At 35.8% G+C, this 20,486-nt stretch overlaps 1 protein-coding gene across 1 annotated transcript in view; it reads right to left on the reverse strand.

Annotated features, from left to right (window-relative positions):
• Positions 1 to 11,735: 11,735 nt before the first annotated feature.
• Positions 11,736 to 20,486, reverse strand: part of LOC139695414 (apolipophorins-like) — an 82,212-nt gene continuing 73,461 nt past the window's right edge. The window contains exons 55-61 of the mRNA XM_071594160.1: positions 20,108 to 20,291; positions 18,583 to 18,721; positions 16,684 to 16,890; positions 16,463 to 16,589; positions 15,100 to 15,221; positions 13,518 to 13,709; positions 11,736 to 12,204 (exon numbers count right to left, since the gene is read on the reverse strand). Of these exons, the coding sequence (XP_071450261.1) occupies positions 12,169 to 12,204; positions 13,518 to 13,709; positions 15,100 to 15,221; positions 16,463 to 16,589; positions 16,684 to 16,890; positions 18,583 to 18,721; positions 20,108 to 20,291 (1,007 nt within the window). The 3' untranslated portion in view covers positions 11,736 to 12,168. The remainder of the gene's footprint in view (positions 12,205 to 13,517; positions 13,710 to 15,099; positions 15,222 to 16,462; positions 16,590 to 16,683; positions 16,891 to 18,582; positions 18,722 to 20,107; positions 20,292 to 20,486) is intronic.

The raw sequence follows: 20,486 nt of genomic DNA on the forward strand, positions 1-20,486 counted from the left end.
GAAGTTACGAGGAAATGAAGATAGAAATAATGTGTTTCGAAGAAAAAGAGAAAATGATCAGAAAATAGTCGTTAGTAGCAACCGTTCCAAACTCACCTTTAAATGACTAAAATGCATTGAATGAATCGTTTCAAAACAACAACTGAAGTAAGTTTAAACATTTTTAGGATCATAAATTTGAAGTGGCGATGCTAAGAAAGAAAAAAATTAAATAAATTCAAAGGAATAAAAATGATTCCTCATGTACTTTAGATCCATGCATACCATTAACAAATACTAAAAGTTAGGTTTAATAACTTCAAGTCACGTAATAGGGTAAAGAGGAAACTTCGACTAAGCTTTTAAATATCCCAGTGTGATCAGGGGATACCATTTTATTGCTACCAATATATCATTCGAAAATTCTCTCAACTAATGGTATTGTGCTATTTAATGGCTGAGTTCCATGTTCTGGAAAATTAAAAGCCTGATTAAAAAAATATGAAATAACTCCTAGGTAAAATGTCGCATTAGTACTAATACCACATTCTACATTTAGTTTTCAACGAATATTAATTTCATAGAATGTAAAAGCCAAACATAAGCTTTCTCCGCGTTTGCAACGCAATTACTAAAGTACATAGGTATTTCTAAACTTAAAATGGTTTCCTAACATGAAGGGTCCGTAACTCGTCAATCTTCTCCATTCTTCTGTGATGCTCACGGCAGGACGATTTTGGATACTAATACCCACATCATTTGTACACTACTAACTGATTCATTATGAAATCGAATTGAATGAATCGAAGAGAGGAAACAACATTTCTCCCTATCCCAACCATTCACGAATCGACCGTTTGTGGCTTAGTTTGCGAGACACCTAATCTGGAGCCTTAGTCCTCTTCACGTCATGGACCATCTGACCCCAAAGAGTGCACACATGCTCGCCTTTTTCTCCCAGTCCCCGCTTTAATTATACGACCCGTTGTCCATGGGAAAGGGACGAAAGTACATGAGGAAGATGTGAGGTGGGACAGGAGAAGATAATACGTCCTACGGTAAGGTTAAAAAAGAAAACCCTCCTTCGCCCTATTCCCTTCTGTCTGGAGAGGATTGGTGAATGAATTTGCCTGCGAATGAAAGAGATTGAAAAATATAAATAGGTCTCCATTCGCAGAACTCAATTACCTTGTGAGGGAGTGAGAAAGGGAAGGGCCGTGCAAAGACGCAGTCATTGAATTACGCTCAATGTCAATGATCAATGAGAGCCCCGTACAAAAGCATAATATTTACTGAAAGTTCTCTGTTACACATAAAGGACCTCAACAGAAGATTTAAGCCTTTATTGAAAGTATTTTTTTATCATCATTTATAATGCACCTGCTCTGAAACTTACGTGCGGCATACATCGCAACATCACCTGCGCACATATTTATCAAAAATAGCTATTCATATCGCAAACAATAAAAACTCATGAATCCCTTTACGCATTGAAAAAAGATATGCATCTCCCCCGATATGCCGTCAAGTACATTTTTAGAAATATTGTCGAGGAATGTATCCATAGGGAATGACTTACGACAGTAGGACCTGTATATCGAATCCTTTGTTAACTGGAGACATTTAGACAGGGATACAAAAATAATTTGAAAACGGTAAAGGTTATCACGAGTGCATATGAAGAATAAGTAGACATCGATAAAGAGTGGCCTTTAAATTAAAATTACAAAAGAGTAACGAAGTATTACAGGCGGGCGACAAAGTTAAAGGCTGCTAAATGATAAGAGAATATTAAAAATTGGAATGGCTCAATCGATGACTGATTGAAGAAACCTACAACCTATAGTGCCAAAAGCATCAAATCAAATTTTACAAATAAAAACAGTTATAAGAAGTCATAGATTGGAGCAGGGGAAATAAGACAATACAGAAGAGAAAGAACAACGACATGTAACAGAGATACATGATCAGAGAATCAACCATTGAATACGAGTTTTGACGAAAGGAAAATTCAAATTCGAAGTGTAAGAAGACGCTTCGGTTGCTTAACAAGCTAAAACACTCTGCTGGGCATCGAGACCTTAACCGGGATTCGAACCTTGATCCCTAGAAGGTGGAGTGCTTTAGCCAGCAAAGCTACTGAAGTGTCTTCTAATGTTCCGAAATTTGGGGGGCTTCGGCTGAACAACGAGGGATCCAGGTTCGAATCCCAGTCAAGGGGAGTGATTTTTGTACTTTGAAAATGTTACATTTTGATACATATTAGCGGTTGACTACGTCATAGGATAATGTAAAACGTTTCTCAAATGCAAATTCAAATATTCAAAATTAAGTCATGCTACAGAGGAAATAGCAAATTAACTTGTCCCATCATAAGCTTATGTCATAATTGGTTGAAGTTTAAAATGTTACAAAAGTATGCTTTCTTCATTTTATAGTGACAAACGTTCGGGCGAACAATAAATGAACTACTTATTCACACTTGGCGCTATTTGTGCCAAAATATTGGCACGCAAAAAGATGGTCATGACCCTCCACTTAAAATAACCCGAAAATCGATGTAACCCGACCAATACGAGCAGTCCTTAACAAACTGCCCAGATACCCAAACCGCTAACCAGCACAAACTTCCGTGAGCCTTTAAAGGTTTATCAGGATAATATTTCACCCATGAGAGGAACTTTCGGCGGATTTTATAGAAAATTTCGCTCATGGCGAGGAGGAAAAAGAACATGATCTGCGCCAGGAGTGTTTTGGTGAGGTGAACGAAAGGGATAGCTAGCGAGACGTTAAGGACGGCTTTGCGATCGAGAGCATGGCACGGGCCTGGTCGGAGAACACATGGGAGAGAAGATACCATGGGAAAGTCGGAAGTGGATAGGAGGGTCATTCGAATCCACGTGAGCAGAACTGAGAGGATCGAAAACAGGAGTGGAATAATTGGATTTCCCTTTGGATCCGAATGTCAGCCAGACAGATGGAAGAATAAAGATAAGAGGAGGTGGTCAGGGAACTGGGGCTGGAGGGAACTGGGTCTATTTTAAAAAGGATACTATTTACCCTGTCCTCCAGCCCGCGAACTTGCGGGAGAGAGAGAGGGAGAGAAAGAATCGCAACATTTCATTCTTAGACCAGCGATTCGACGGGAGACTCGAGGGTTGCCTGACACCACTCAAAAGGAACGGAAGGAGAGGAGGGCTTTGCCGGCCGAAGTGAAAGAGACGTACCCCTGACCACGCAACCGCTGCGGGATTAAACCCAGCCCAAATTTGAAGGGATTGAAAAGACGTCAAGCGGGAAGGACGACTTCTTGAGGAAGGGACAAGTACACGAGAATTGAAATTCTCTAAGACGCGGCCACCTTCTTCAGGGGAAGAAGGGGAAGGCTTCACACACACAAACATATAATATAAATATATATATATACATATATATATGTGTGTGTGTGTGTATCTATATACATATAAACTGCATATACATAATGTATATACATTATATATATATATATATATATATATATATATATATATATATATATATATATATATATATATATATACACACACACACATGTATACGTGTGTATACACACATTCAAACACGAAAACCCGCCATATTTTTTAAGGTAATCTACCGGTTAAGGTAGGTTTTTGGATGGACACAACTACCAAACAATCATTTTATTACTCCTAACAAAATACAAAATCCAGTATCCTACTCTATATCAGGTCCCACTTCATCACTCTGAATACTTTCTTCCTCCCTTTATCCCGTCCAACATCCCTATCCTGTTCCTTCCCTTTCCTCGTTTGCCTAACATTCTCCCCTCTATTACAGTCTTCAACATCCCACTGCCGGTCAATACCCCCTTCATCAACTTTTCCTGCTTCCATAGGATTTCTCCAAACAAACCCCTCTCTTCGCCCACCATACCGAGTACTTCCTCATTTGTTTTCTTCTCTGTCCATTTCACCTTCTCCATTCTTCTCCACACCCACATTTCAAAAGCCTCCAGTCTACGTCTATCCTCCTGCTTCAATGACCACGTTTCCGCACCGCACATAGCTACGCTCCATATCAAAGTTTTGACGAGTCTTTTCTTAACATCCTTACTCAACGTCCCTCTCATCAACTCCCTCCTCCTTGTGAAAGCCTCTTTGCCTAGCGCAATTCTTCTCCTTGCATCCCTACTACTTTGACCGTGTTGGTCCAAAACACTTCCCAGATGCGTAAACTGTTCTACCTGCTCTAGTTTTTGCCCTAAGGTTTAACTTTGCTATACAGCGCACCGATTTCACCCTTCCTCTGCAGACTTTCCATATCCTCGCACTGCATTTTCCACCATGCTTCTTTTGCTTTATTTGTTGCCCGCCACAATTTATTGTTTAATTCTTTGTACTTCATTTTGCCTAATTCTGTATTTACATTCTTCCATTGCCTCCGCTCATCCATATTTGTAATCATCTCATCCGTGATCCATGGTTGCTAGTCCTTTTAGTGTTAACGGTTCCAATAGTGTATTTTGCGGCTTTAGACAACCCTTTCTTGAAACTTTCCCATTTTTCTTCGATAGTACTTAGCTCTCTACCATCCTCCATGATTTCCTCTACCGCTTGTTTGCATTCCTTCCTTTTCAAACCATTTAATGCTTCTACATTCCATTTTCTAACTCGCCGTCCCTGCCTTATCTTTTTGAAACGGACGCTACATTTCATAACAACTAAATTGTGGTCCGAGTCCGCAGGACTCAGGATAGGATGCAATTTTTTCTTTTACGTCCAACTATATAGCTCTCGGTAAAACAACCCTGATTCTCCAAAATTCTAGGTTTCACAGCTGAATTTATGATTTTTATAGGTTTTTACCATTTCCTGTTTAATTCCGGTTTTCAAGGATTCGTGGCTCATGACCACCTTGTTTTGCTAGTTTGCCACATCTCCGCACTCAGCCCTCCTAACGGATAGCCGTTCCAATAAATTCAATTTTTTTCTAACTGACGTCTCTCACTTCGCCTAGCATTTCCGGTAGCAATAAGTAGATGTATGTAGGTACACTGCGCAGTAATTGGGCTTCCATAATATCGTAAATCTAAAGCAAAAAAAACGGACGAAGTTGTAATTACTCACAATCGTATAGTGAGCCAAACTGGCAATACGTTTGCGACTGCCTCGTATCTAAGTGAAACATCAGCAGAATACTGGAAGGAACCAGTAAAATTGTTGTACAATTTTGCAGTGATTAGACTTTTTATTGAATTTAAAATTTGCTTTAATTAACTGCAAAATATGCAAGACTTTAATGATCTATAAAGCTTCTAAAACACTTCAATGACCACTATCTTCACAACTCCTAGAAATACAGGGTTCGTCCGGAAAATAAGTGTACTGAGCTCAGGAAAAAAAATTTATTACAATTTTACATATCTTAAGCTAATATTCCTCAAAATAGGACCCTTGTGAGTCGATACACTTGTTCCAGCGGCGTTCCCATTCCTGGAACGCTCCCGCGAAGGCATCATTGGGAACCTCTCGAAGACTCGTCGTCGACCTCTTCTCTGCCCTCCACGAACATCTTGTGCCACCGAAAGATCATGTTTCTGGACATGGCTGACTCCCCGTAAGCCTGGTTAATCATACCGACAGTTTTGGTAGACGATTTCCCAAGCTTTACCGCAAATTTGATGGAATAACGCTGCTCCAAAAACTTCGGCATCGCGTTCCGTGACGTGGGTCGAAGCGTGGGGGTTCGCGTTAACAGAGCTCCTCACTACACCACAGCTCAGAGCCGACTGCCTTTTTCAGCGTCGCTTGCCAACATACCCCCCTCCAATCGCAGCCCGTCAGAGCGGTGCTGGGCGCGCCTGGAGCGGCGCGCCCAGCCCAGGAGTCAGTACACTTATTTTCCGGACGAACCCTGTATGGCCTCCGCGCGAAGACCAGCGTTAAATTGTCCTCCCTTTCCACAAAACTCAAGAACTTTTCGAGCGAGGCTTTAAGAGCTCCACAAAACAATGCTAATAAGGCTTTTGTATGGTAAAGTTACACTTTTTTTATTTTTGGCGGAGTTAGTTGAAGTTACGACAGAAGTTGGTTCAGTCAAAGGAGATGAGTGCACTTAGGGAGGGAACATTTGTTACAAATAACCACGCTGAAGATTGAGGAGGCCTAAAAAAATTCTTAAATGCCACAAGCACGAGAAACAGAAAAACTGTTTTGAAAGAAAATAAAAGAAATATTGATGGGCACTGCGTGAAATGTCTCAACGCCGTTATTGAATAAAGAGAGATGGGTCATTTCATTGCAGATAACGAGTAAAAATTCTCTTCGGAGTTACCCGAAAGAAATAAATTTCTCCAAACACAATTTTCAGGCACAAAAAAGGAAAAAAATGATGTAATATTCCTTAATGTAAGGCAACAACACTCGCTGAAGTCTAAATACACTCGAAGTAATCTGTAGAATAGCTCATTGATCCAAAATAGAGACAAAAAATACAACTGCCGAGGACGACTCCCAAGTCTCATATGCATAATGCAATTTTCAAAGAGTGGGTGCAGCAGAAGTCATGTACTTGCGTTATCGAATGCGTTCATCAATCTCTTTTGCTTAGATTTTTGTTTAAATTTAATAAAATTCCATGTAGATGAAATAATAAAAAACACCTAATTATAAAAGTAAATTTTAAGACTCGTCAAAATATCACAAATCCACGTAATCCTGAGATAAAAGAGCTTTGTTAGATGACCTAAAGGCTATACATACGACGCTGTTGCCACACTTGGCAATTAGATTTATTCTTAAAAAAGGACGTAGTGATGAATTTTTGGAAAAAGAGAAATTCCCTCCCGAATACCTAATGCATCAGGAACACCCAAATGGAATACGTAGACTAAATTAAATACATTGGGTATTTATTATGATTATATAAATAAATACTCATTTACATATCCTCACTCGCGACCTCTCCTGGGTGAAACTCATACCGGGAATATGTGAACAAGCTAACAAAAAATTAGGAATAATTAGAAGAGTATTGGGGAAAGTTATTGAAAAGATTAGAAGGAATGCCATATATCGCTGGTTAGGCCTCATTTAGAATATCCTACTAGTACATGGAATCCTCACGAAGTTGGATTAATTGCCGAATTGGATCATGTGCAGCGTAGAGAAACTATATTTTTAAAACGTTGTTATGAAAAACTTAGTATTGTATCCAAAATATGAGAGCAGCTAGGCTGAGATTCACTCACGGCGCGTAGGTTAAATTACAGATTAAATTTCTTGCATACATTGGAAGGATGTATCTTTAGCGATAATGTTGAAAATTTTGTATTAGCCCCATCGTACTACGGTAGGAGAGATCGTGTCAATAAAATTAGCGAGATTAAATTTAGATCAGACAAATTTAAGATGTCATTTTTTTCACGAACGATAAGAGATCAAAATAGCGTTGTCCGAGCGTGGAAGTGGGGGTAGTATTTCCGGTCAAAATTATTCTGGTGTTTGACAGAAGTGGGAAATGTAAAAAATCCGTTTCCGAAAAATTTTCAAGGTCTCGCGATGGGTGTATGATGAAACGTCTTACGTCTTCTCGCGACTACAGGTAGATTTGAGAATCTGTGTTTACCTTTATTCCCATGAGTGGAGAGGTCCCTCTCTCTCGACTACCTTTCTCAGTACAAAACTTAACGACATCACAAGCAAAAAACAAAGGGTATTGAGTGGCCATCCTCTTTACCCACGCCCCAACGGCTCTAATTCAGCCAGCCACGCCAGGGTCCGACGACCCCTGGGGGAACTCACGACACTTATAACTCCAATGAGACATCGCCCGTGACTCACCATCGCAAACTTTCACTTATAAGTAACCAGACTCACTGCTGAGGATATTTGGGATCCACTGGGATATTTAAGGGAAAATGTTAGATGAGCGGGAATGAAGAAGGAAGAGAATAGGCTTTTTCGACAGAATGAAGATAAGTAGAAGATTCGAAGAAAGAATGTTGTTCAAACAAAAGAAATTCTCGCGATACATATAAAATACTAATAGTCTTAGGTACCGTGAAATACCCACCTTTAATACGCAGGATACCTTTAATGAAAAACGAATGGCTAATTTCTCTTGTCCGCACCCAGAGTGAATTTATTTTACTGCTACTGAAGTAAGTACTTGAATGTGGTCTCGGAAAGGTACCTAGTTTAAATTAGGTATACCGGCACATATTCAAATGAGGAGCATAATTCCCCAATCAATGCTAGCCTTATGCCATAACTAATTCTGAGAGAGGCGTCCGAAGAATAACGATTTCACTCATTTCACTCGTATTAGATTTTCATGCACCGATATCAGTTCATTTTTATTTAACTCATGATAGGCTAAGTACTCATAATGATGTGAGCAAAAGCCTTCCCTCGTCGGGTTTTCCAATTGAAACACGGATATTATTATCCAAGACTATGTGTCATATGCAGCTACCGAACAGAAATTCCTATCTACCATCTGCTAGTGAGAAAAGCCTTTCTGAAGTTTAACTTAAAGACAGCCGAAGGAAATGACACTGCTGTAAAATAGTTGCACTATTTTGATCTTCTCGGATTTTAAACTAAATGTTTGAAAAGAGCTGGTGGGGACTTGTTCCAAGTATGTGCCTGGAATATACTGCATTCGAAAGAAAACCGTTGAAATTGAACTAGTGAAGAAAAAGTTTCAGAAAGGTTTCAAGTTAAACTTTCACCTAACATGTTGCTTCTAACTCCTTGCACCTCCAGCACCGAAATCCCCACGGGCTTCGTTTCCGTCGGCTTCCATAACATCTCCTTGTTTTCTTTTCGGAGAAAATGGAGCGGGCAAAAAAAGAGAACGAATATTCAAACTCGTTCGCAGTCGCAAATGCCCTGGAATCCCAACGGACATTGGCCTTTCTAACACTTTCGTCCGAAGGAAATGGAATCTCGAACTCCCCGCATGTCTCTCTCTCTCTCTCTTTTCTTCTATTCTTTCCCACCATGCGTATATGTTGTAGTATTCCGTCTTCCTCTCGAATTCACTCAACGTTCTCCAACCCTTTACACCTTCCCTCCTCCAAATGAACTAACTAAAATATCGATCGCATTTCTCAGCACTACCTCCGTATCCTATAGATTAAAAGGAAGATGGAATAAGTTTCAGTTTGGGTCACTAAAACCACATAAAAGAGATGATATCATCAAGTTAAACATCACTTAAAAATCTAACTAACTGTCCAAATGTTAAGATTTACGATTGCAGACTATGATAGTAGAATGAGTCATTACTAGTTCATGAGCAAGACAGCATTGAACCAATGGGTTGAAAAATAGTAAAAATGTGTCGTGTAACTACGCGGTTTAAAGTACGTTATACTGTATTAGTGTGAAACATGAAAAAAGGAAGGCAGGTGGAAAGCTCCTTACAGCCAAAGTCAGAGTACAAAGCTTTCTAAGATTACAGGACACCAAATCCAAAGGTGATGGGAGATTAAATCTGAGGATATCTATATCAACCTAACACGGAGGAAGTTCAATTCCCCACCAATTTTGCACAGCACATCATGGACTTTAATCTGCTTTACAAATACCTAAAAAATAGTTACTATTTATTGGGACTTGTAATTATTCCCTAATGAAAAAATAAAGTTTTTCAACCAATGCGTTATAGTAACAATGATGAAATGAAGAGCTGTCTTCATGAAATGAAATTCTTCTAACGAGTTATTTATTAGATGGACGTTTAGCACAGTCGATTCCGTCCTCTCCTTAAAATGAAAAAAAAATATTGATGAATTTTCGCTCCTTGACTCTATTTACGGAAAATCCCCATTTATTTAGGCAGGCTTATAAATACATCTGTTAAGTGCCCGTTTATCAATGCTACATGTCAGTATCTAGGTCCTAGTCATTTACACAAATAGAGTCTGCTTGTTGTAATAAATGACCCACTACTCGTAACATCCTGCATTACATAGCATGCAAATTTAAAAAATAACAAATGATGTCACAAAATAATGACAAATTGCCTGATATTTGATCTAGATTATAATAATATGATCTATATATTGGCCCACAAAGAGGTGAAACACTGGAAAAAATTTTATTCAATGAAGTTTAATGTTTTTGATTAAATTTATCTATCCTTCACAGAAAAATAATATCCTTCCAAATACCAAATCATTCTTGCAGGCGTTAAAGACACCAAATGGAAGACATATAGTATGTAGACACATACATATTTGAGTCTGATTAGAATATGAAGCATGAATCAACTTCTCAAGCCTTGTATATGAATCCGAGAAAAAAAACATTTGATGGTTAATACCAGCACCCTTAATCTCCCAACAAGTTCATTTGACTATGCAAAAATTTTACTTATTTATAATTAGTTAGGCACCTTTGTTTGTATGCTTATTCCAATGGCTTCCCTCCCATGAATAAGACACGTCACAAATCGTATCTGGAAAAATATCATGGTCCCCTCAGGTTCTGCCTATGACAACTTTCTCTGTGTAATATTATTTGGATATAACTGTACTTTGTAAAAAAAATTATGAACAGAAAATGCAAGTGTCTAAATATTTTGTTCCTGGAAGACAGCAGTGATGGAGTAGGGAAGTGGTACCTGTGGAATGGGTGAAAAGAATACAGCATCTCTTTGCTGCATCCCTAAATGAGTTAACATCAATAGTCAAGCATAAGTTCTAAGAAGAACAAGTAATTAAAGCAACAACAGGAGAGTTCCAGAGAAGCAAGCTGAAGTTTTACAGTGAAATCCAGGATATGATACCACAATGCACACTGTGTAAAATACAATATTAAAGATTATTTATAAAAGAAATGGAAGTATGAATTTGAACTATAAGTAATAATTTTTTAATCATGTTACTAAAGAAGTCTGTATTACTGCTAAATACCATACGGCCGTACTAAAAATATTTATTTGTCATCAAGTATATATAATGAAAGGACATCACCAAGAAAACACAAAGAACACAAGTCTATAGTTAAATCAAATGACTAGATTAGAAACAGTATGTGAGAAATATTCACCTACATAATACAGACCTATAGATGCTAGCCATAAGTGCTAGCCACTGATCTGAATTCGGCAGAGACAACTGTTCTTGTAATCACTGGTATATAATTAAATAATTTTATTCCCATATTTGAAGAGGGAGGAAATGACCAGAGGTCTACTGTCCATTGGACTACTGACCAGAGGCCCTAGGTTCGATTACCAGGCATGCCCCTCTGGGCACCCTCAGCTCCACCGAACCTGTGTGATTTTTCTGGAGCCAGATCTTCCTGGGAAACCATAGCCGGCACAGGGAAAGCAACTGGCCCTCCTACCCTGATGAGTGAATTTTGTATGCTGTCGGGTTTAGTACTGGGTGAACTCTACCATCACCTATCAAACCGACCTTCGGGTTGATTACTGACATTATGGTATTATTCAAACAGGATTTTTGAGATTTAGTTTATCTTCATTGATTTACTGATAAGAGATTTTTTTCTTGTGTAATGATTAGAGTTTTACATTATACCAATACAATTCCATATGATTCAAATATCTCCCACTGGTAAGGAGCAGAAAAATTAAATGGCTCATGCCCCAGTGTATCCTAGCAAGATCACAAAATTAGTAATTTCAAATGGAAAGTATGGGTGTGGATTATGGCACATCAAAATGCATTTTTTGAGCTGATGTCCCAACACTTTACATTATGGTTAAATAAAAGGACTACGTTTTAAGTTTTGATGGTATTCACTTTATTGACATTCTTTGCTTGGAATACATTTGTAACATGCTCACAATCATGTTAAAATCATTAAATCATTCATTTGGTGAAATATGTACAATCTTTTATTTTCAAAACATGGGTTAATAATGAACTTCGGTGAATGTTCATACATTTTTTTAAACATGAATCAAATGATTTTAATTTACTTTAATGTTTTAATGAGTACATAGCAGTCTCAAATGTGTTACAACTTCCTCAAACCACATAATTTAAATGAAATTCTGTGATAAAAAAATCACTGTCTCTATGGTATAAAACCTAGCACAAGAATTCTTTCATACTGGCAGGTTTGTCTCACTTTCAATACACTTCATCCAGGAATCACACCACACCAAATCATTTAACTGATCTAATGTTTGTCCACACTGCAAAGACACTTAGCCCTTGATTGTTTTGGTTGTTAATCTTGCAGACTGGAGTAGAATAGAAAAAATAAAATCATTTTTTCAAGCTATGAGAAAAGTTACACAAACCAATAATATAAACATTGAAAATCATGCACTTGTACTTGTGTCAACAAGAAGTAACTGCCAACGGCACACATAAAATAAAAATCTTCAATCATTCAGACTATGAATCAATAAAATTGTTTAAATTGTACATTCACAATTGATCGGTATGATTGTGGATTGACTATGAAAACCAGTACATATGATATCATATTGTGACAGCCACTTGTGGTATTATGATACGGAAAATGCAAGACCCTGTTTTATCAACGCTAATAAGTTCATAAGAAAAATATAACTCCTTTTGTTAGGTCTGATTTCTTTCAGAAATCAGCCATTACTACAATTGGGAATATTGAAAAATATTTGCATATTTTGAGCAAGTCAGTGAGTCAATCCCGACTCTAATGTCACCTGGTTGCCTTTTTTCATTAACAAATGAAATCCAAAACTTGCCAACGTTAACCCTACCACAAAACAAATATTTAAAACAACATCTAAATATGATATGGTTTATTAAATTAAGAATACAATGTATCTTTCCACATGGAAAGATACATTGTATTCCATGTGAAAAAATACATTGTATTCTTCATTTAATGAACATGAATTTCCACAAAGTTAAGCCAGGAACAATTGAATATGATATGGTTTATCAAATAAATTATTTCATATTCTGACAAATTCACCAGCAGAGGTGAAAACATTGGATGGAAGCCGAAGAATAAATTTAATATATATATATATATATATATATATATATATATATATATATATATATATATATATATATATATATATATATATATATATATACACATATATTTATTTATTTATCTATTATATTTTTTATTATGTATATAAAAAAATATAAATGAATTTGATAAAAATTGCAAAGGTGCCGAGAGTATTACCTACATTATAGATCGATAAGTAGATTTAATGGAAAATGCCTTAACCAGCCACTCACTGAGTAAATGGTGGAGGGTAAGCATTTTGGCTTTGGAATATTACACACCAGGTATTTCTCAATCATATGATGAGAAAACTGTTAAAACAACTTAAACATTTTTCCCAAAATGTCTTCGATTGGGACTTAATGTAAGTATACAAACACCTCAATTAAGAAAAATGAGAGAGCATGGATTTAAACATTCAGTACTTCAAATATAAACTATCAAAGAAATAGAAAACAATGGTGAAATATAATGCAAAATATTAAGCCACTTCAACAGATGTCCCAGACTTTTGGTATGCTTTAATATGCTATTTCTCACCTCCTTCCTTGATGTTACCCTGCACCTAGTGACAGGGTGCCAGTCATTGAAGAGCCGGCATGTGCAGTCCTCTGTGAGTTCCGGGGAAAGGGATTGAACCACCCTCTGTGACACAACCTGTGTGAATTGCTTCTTGAACCCTGCTTTAGGCAGTTCTGCAAAGTTGGATGTACTGAAGGCAGCACCATGCGTCTGTAGTGATTTATTCAAAATAAAAGGGATCATTTGGGATCAAAATAATCTTCTTACATTATGATGCATTAAATTTGGTGATTTTTCATTTCTATCCAAATAGAATCAATGTAAAAATAAAGATCAAACATTAAACATTACACTTAAAAGGGTTTGCGATTACAATGCTTGATAAATTTCAATTTTCAGAGTTAAATTCTTACAACATTTGTTGATTTACAAAGTAGCCAAACATGTTAATTGCAGCTATTGCAACAGGATGAACCTGTAGCAGACTTTTACTTAAAGGAAATCAGTCTTTGTATCTCAGTATACATATATTGTGCTATACAATGAGAAAAATGAGGACTATTTAAATAATGTAAGAATTTAGCCGAGTGACACACATTTAGTTCTCAGTTTGAAGAAATGAAAGTGCCACCCACAGTACCTTCAAAATGCTGAATTTTTCCTTAAATACATATAAAACAATAACATCCAGCATGCATTCAAATATTAATATATAAATCAAATCTAAATACTACTTATTGTAGATTGCCATCAACTTAAAACACATATCAAAATATGAACATACGACTGTATCTGCCAACTCAGTTGAAATCAGACGATATACAGAGTTTCAAGAATATGGTATGTACCTGGTTACTTGCTCATCCACTTTACTCATTGGATGAATTCTTTTGTGACACTCTTCATCGCATTTAAGAACTTATGTTTATTTGTTAAATAATATTTATATTGACGTCATTTAATATGGTTGTACCATTTTCCAAAATGAATAAAGTATTATTATTATTATACATGAGCATAACATATCTGAACATTACATAGCAGATTCATTATCTCATTATTTATGCAAATGGAAAATATTGCATGCAATCTTCTTTAACAGAGTCAGACTGTCCAAGTAAGTTCAACTATATCAAAATGCACATGCAGAATAATCAACTGAGTGTAAGTTATAGCGCACACCAGACAATTGAAATGCCTGGCACAAACTAGCTATTGCTTTTTAAATTAGCAGAGGAAATTGACAAAATTAAATTATCTCACAAATGTACACACACACATGTTTTCCAATGAAGGTATGTACCATAAATCTAGTTTATAAACTGATGGTAATATGGACTCAAAATACTTAACATCACACACAGCAACCTCCAAAAGGATAAGACCTAACGGCAAGTGACTCCAGGACTAGGAGATATATATTAGTTGTCATAATAGGTTAATTTCATTCACTCACTAGGTACCTACATATTTTTTATTAATTTATTCGATACAGCCTAGCAATTTTTTTTTCTTCTGACCTGGAAAGGTCAACTGAAACAAAACCAGGCCTAGAAAATCCAATGGTGGTGATAGGTAATGAGAAAGGTAGTATACTTACATCTTGAGCAAAATCCACACATAAATCGCTATCATATGATATGTCCTTCCTGAATTCATTATCTCCATCAATAACCTTCTTCTTGGCATCTCCTAGACTGAACACACCTTTCTTGTCAAGACCTAAATAACAAGGTAAAAATATTTTTAATTGATAGAATTATATCCAAGATAATTATTGATTACATACATATTTCAACAATTGAAATCAGTTACTTATGCATCAGACTTGAATGAGTGCATCGCTAAAATTTAATATTGCTCATTTTTTTCATACGAAAAGATGGAAAGTCATCTAAAGTCTGTGAAATATATGTTGCTGTGAATATTTTCATGCGACAATAAAGATAGCATTTAAAGATAATTAGCTAAACCTATGCTTAAACATATTTTGGTGAAATAAAACAAATGAAAAAAATTAAAATTCCTCAATGAGTGAAAAATCTAAAGAATTGGTGATTAATCAATTCAAAAATTTTAGATCCTGATTCAAATACGCATGTTTTACGGTGATACAAATGTCAACATAAGATGGCAAAAAATGCTCATTATCAATTACAAAGTCCGAACCCTCATTAATACTGTTTTCAATTTCTTTGATACTTTTTCACACCATCCCTGCATAACCACATCTTATAAATCAACAAACACCCTTCTGGGCACCACCAGGACAAGATAAAACAAACAAATTAACATCTAACCAGAAGAAATTTCAATAATGAATGAACCATAGAAAATAATTTTTTTTCCCTTTTTTGTACCAATGTCATACTCTGGAAGCATTGAAGCTCTGACTTGGTTTAGAATCCCATTATTAATTCTCATTCATCATAATTATTCATCATACTTAAGTTACGGCATATTTTTTTTAGTAACGAAAAAACCAAAATCTTTAGTAAGAATATTTTTATGCAGTAAGTTTATTTTCAGTCTAATTATTACGACATCCTTATGACACATTCAATAATGTATAAGAAATGCTTTAAATTACCAAGGCAGCATTGAAAACTTTACATCTCATGATCTCTTGCCATGAATTTCTACAAATATTGAACAAAAAATGAGTTCACTAGCGCAATATGTCAATTCAATGGTGTAATCAATGTTTTTTTTACATAATCCCTTATTTCCGCCACTCTTTACAATTGCACAAGAAGTATTTACCAATCTGTTTTAAATCGGGGAAAAAGTTGGTACTTCAATAGATATTTTAAATGTTCAGAACTATCACTTATGATCATTAATGTTTTCCATTGGATGAATTTATTTCTTACGTGTCAATATTTTCTTCTTAGTTACTTTATAAATTTGGCAAAATTAACTCCTACTGAAAAATATATAATGCTTTCTTGCTGGGAACTTACCAACAACCTGCCTGATCTGTTTCTTGTCCTTTGTTTTAGAAGTAAATGCCATTGGTGAAAGTAAATGGAATGAAACTCCAGCCATCTCATATTGCTTCTTTTGGAAGAAGAGCCTTGCTGTTTGGGACTGCAACACAAAAAAAAGGTTGATAAACAATTTTCACTGAATCAAAGGCCATGATATTAATCCATTTATAACAAAGATTGTGCAAACAACTTACTGAAAACATCAATGGAGAGTAGAGGCAGCGCGAATTGACCATGGCAATAACTGTCTTGGCTGCACCTGGTCTGAATGGATACTCTCTCACAAGGTGGAATGCATCAGCATAAGGCAAGAATCCAAATTCCACCTTCACTATCTTTTCTAGACGTTCAACCATGTTGATGAACTTCTGCACGTCTCCAGAAACACCTTCAAGCACCTTCTGAAATACATAAATGAAATTTTCACAGGTAAATGACATTTACCTTAATTTGTAACTCAGAGCAATGCATTTTAACACGGTTATTTACTATATAGTGGGGATCGAGATGGTGCGGGGGCTAACGTACTGGCTTCCCACCCTGAGGGCGCGGGTTCAAATCCCGGTGGTGTTGAATATTTTTCAGAGGTATCTCGATCCCTACTTAAGGTGCTTTGTGGAGGGCACTTTGAGTGAGTACGCCGTCCGTCGGATGGGACGTTAAACTGCGGACCCTTTGGCACCTTTTGATTAGAGTAGGCTAATGCCGATGCCAGGTTTCTCTCCACCCTTCATCCTTTCCTGTCCATCCCGTATGGTGCAAATGACCTTAGCTGTCGATCGCCTCCCCTAAAAACTACTACTTACTATATGGTGCATGAATTTGGCGTCGAATGTATTCCTGTATCCCTTTCAGCAATCACATACATATAACATATATTCACCTTTTGTGTCTTCATATACACCAGGCAATATGGTAGCATACAAACTCACCAACATGAATACCAGGGTTGTCACATTTTTCTGATTGCAGTATTCCCAGTCTAATTTTCAACATTTCCCAGAATACTCAAATTTTTCCATGAATTTCCTTAGAATTCAATTTGCAAGTACCTTAATCGCCTACTGTCTATTACTGCCTTATCTAACAACTAAATTTTAACTCAGTTTCAATGAGTAATATGTGACCATTTAGTTTTTTCCAAAATAGCCATTAAGCATAAAATCTATGAGGGCAAAGACTTGCAAAGACAATAAGAATGAACATATAAACAGAGTTATTTAGTTACTAATATGAACTTCACTTAGCTTTCATTATTCTGGTGTATTGCTACATTACACCTACTTTAGGATTAAACAAGGTAGAATCTTATGTGAACATTTTCCTTTGTGGAAAAAGGATTCTAAGGGGTCAATTTTAAAGAATCTCTGTCCCACATGCCGAAACAGCTCACAAGAATTTGGTTTGTTTAACAAATCACAGCCAATTCACTTATTACACAGAAAAAGGAATTTGGGCATGTAGTTAGAGACCTATACTTTCCAATATGCATCAGACAATTTTTTAAAAAACCTTAATGAGCTCCCTTAGAATCACTGCTAATGCCAAGGGATGGTGAAAAGCTGATTATTACTAGGAAGACAATGATCATGGTATTTGCACAGGTTGTTTCAAAGGTTCCCATTCATTTTATGATGTACGTGGTTGTTTAAGTACGCCAATACTATTTGCCCTGTCACTTCCTCTCCCTCATTCCCTCAAACACAGTACTACCAGCTTGCCTTTGTGTGGACACTATAATATCATGAATCTTGTCATGCCAGAGGATAGAATTGTTGCAAATGGCATCTTAATAGAATGTAAACATAATGGGAAAAGCAGTATGAGAAATATATTATACAGGTATAAAAACTAAGTGGTTAAGTAGGCACCACATATATTACACAGCATGAAAAATAAACTTATAAACACTTAATGTGAATTGTTAGGGTATAAAAAAATTAAATCCTTTATCTATGCAAATGCTTATTAAATGTATGTTAATTGATCGGTTGTTAGGAGATAATGAATGAAATATTGCACACTTCTTCGCTGCAAGCAACTACATATTTACACCAATGCTTGCATAAGTAACATTTAATCAAAAATCATACCTTGTCTTCACCAGCCTTAGGTCCAACAAAGTTAACATTCTCTCCTTTTCCATCAAATCCAATTTGGCCATTGGTTGTGTAAATTGAAGGCCATTCTTGGTTTTGTCCTCCATAACCAATCAGAACAAACTTCACATCCCTGAAAAATAACATCATTTGTAATCATCCATTGATTTGTCAATTTCCTACAATAAGACATAAAAATATAACTTTTCTGGCTTGATAACTAAGGACATAACAGTCCTGAAATAAAGCTCTTTAAGCATAACAAGAAAATTATGACTATTTTGGCTATGTTGAACAGCTTGAGAACTACACTGTTCTTTGGTATTATTGATACTAATTACTGAGCTGTTTTACAAGACTGCATATATTACTCAACACATTATGATATTGTGATCTTGTGATTTTTTTGAGCACTTCTTTAAAATATGAATATACTTTTCATATATTAACAATTCAATAATGATAGTTTTTAAATTATATTGGCTATTATCATCAATATCCATGAATTATTGTGTGATGGGTCATTATGTCTCAATTAATCAATGAATGCACTTCCATCATAATAATCAAATAAATTAAGCAGCTTAAAGCTCCAATGAAAATCAATAAAGAGTTATGAGCCACTTCAGAATTTAACCCAACAAAAAAAACAATTAGCGTCAATTAGAGGCACTTATACACATTTAGAAAGTGAAATTTCTCCAAGGAAAATAGAATTAAAAATTTTTGTGTAATCTAAAATAAGTTTTGAGTGCTTACATTGTGATAAACTGTATATAAAATGATGAACTTATAGGTCATTTCAAGTGAGACATTATATTTAAGTTGAACATATAATTTTAATATAATTTGTGAGCCTCCTTACAATTGAAATCATATTCCATGCGCCCTATATTTTAGTTCAATAATTAGATTCAATGCATTCTTTGATATTAAAAACATAAGTATAAGTCATGATTAGACTTGAGTATTAACAGGTTAAAAATTAACATGCAAATTGAACAAGTTAATGTTTTGACTCACTCAACTTATTTTTCTGTTACCTTTATATTGCAGATTTATTATGTTCGGAAAAAGACATTTAACTTGTCATGTTACAAGTTAATTTGGCAGATAACAGAAATTTTCACCAGAATAACTTTAGGTTCCATCAGAGGAATAGATAATTGAGATGATGGCAACACCAAAAGGGCGCTTTATTCAGGCCATTATTTAGAGAAACATATCTGTTAGTGCATTCCTACTGTATTTTTCTTGGAGAAATGAACAAAGTTTTTGACAATAACATTATGTGTAAGTAAAACTATAATTGTTCAATTGGCTTTGGGCATAAATGCTGATTCTACTACACTGACATTAATTTCATTAAACACTACCTTTTATATTTATTCATTTATAAATATATCAGCAGAGTTAACTTTTACAGTTATCCTCTGTAAGACTGGTCATGACCAACTTCACCCAAAATCAATTTCATATTTAAATAAACACTCCTTAAAATAAATTCAATTTGACTCACGTTATTTTGAATGCCTTCAAGTCATTAGTCAGGGAAGTTACCAGAGGAACCATGAGTTCTTTAAAAAGTACTTCATTCTGAGGGACTTGTTCCACCACCAGTATGATGTCAGCTTTTCCTTGTGGTGCTTTAAGACTGACTGAATGCCCTTGATCCAGAGGACTTCCACCGACCATGCACTGAGCTGAGTAATGATAGATTCATAATTTTGATATATACACATATTATAATAATTATGAAACAAGCAATAATGACTTATTTGTCCAAGGACCAGATTGTATAAAAAAATTGCACATTTAGCATAGGACACCTCAAATGGGAATAAACCACATTAGCAACAAGAAAGATACCAGTACTATAGGACATCATTTCGGGCAAA

This window comes from Hetaerina americana, unplaced genomic scaffold (assembly GCF_022747635.1).
Source record: "Hetaerina americana unplaced genomic scaffold, ioHetAmer1.1.p SCAF_6, whole genome shotgun sequence".
NCBI classification, from domain to species: Eukaryota; Metazoa; Arthropoda; class Insecta; order Odonata; family Calopterygidae; genus Hetaerina; species Hetaerina americana.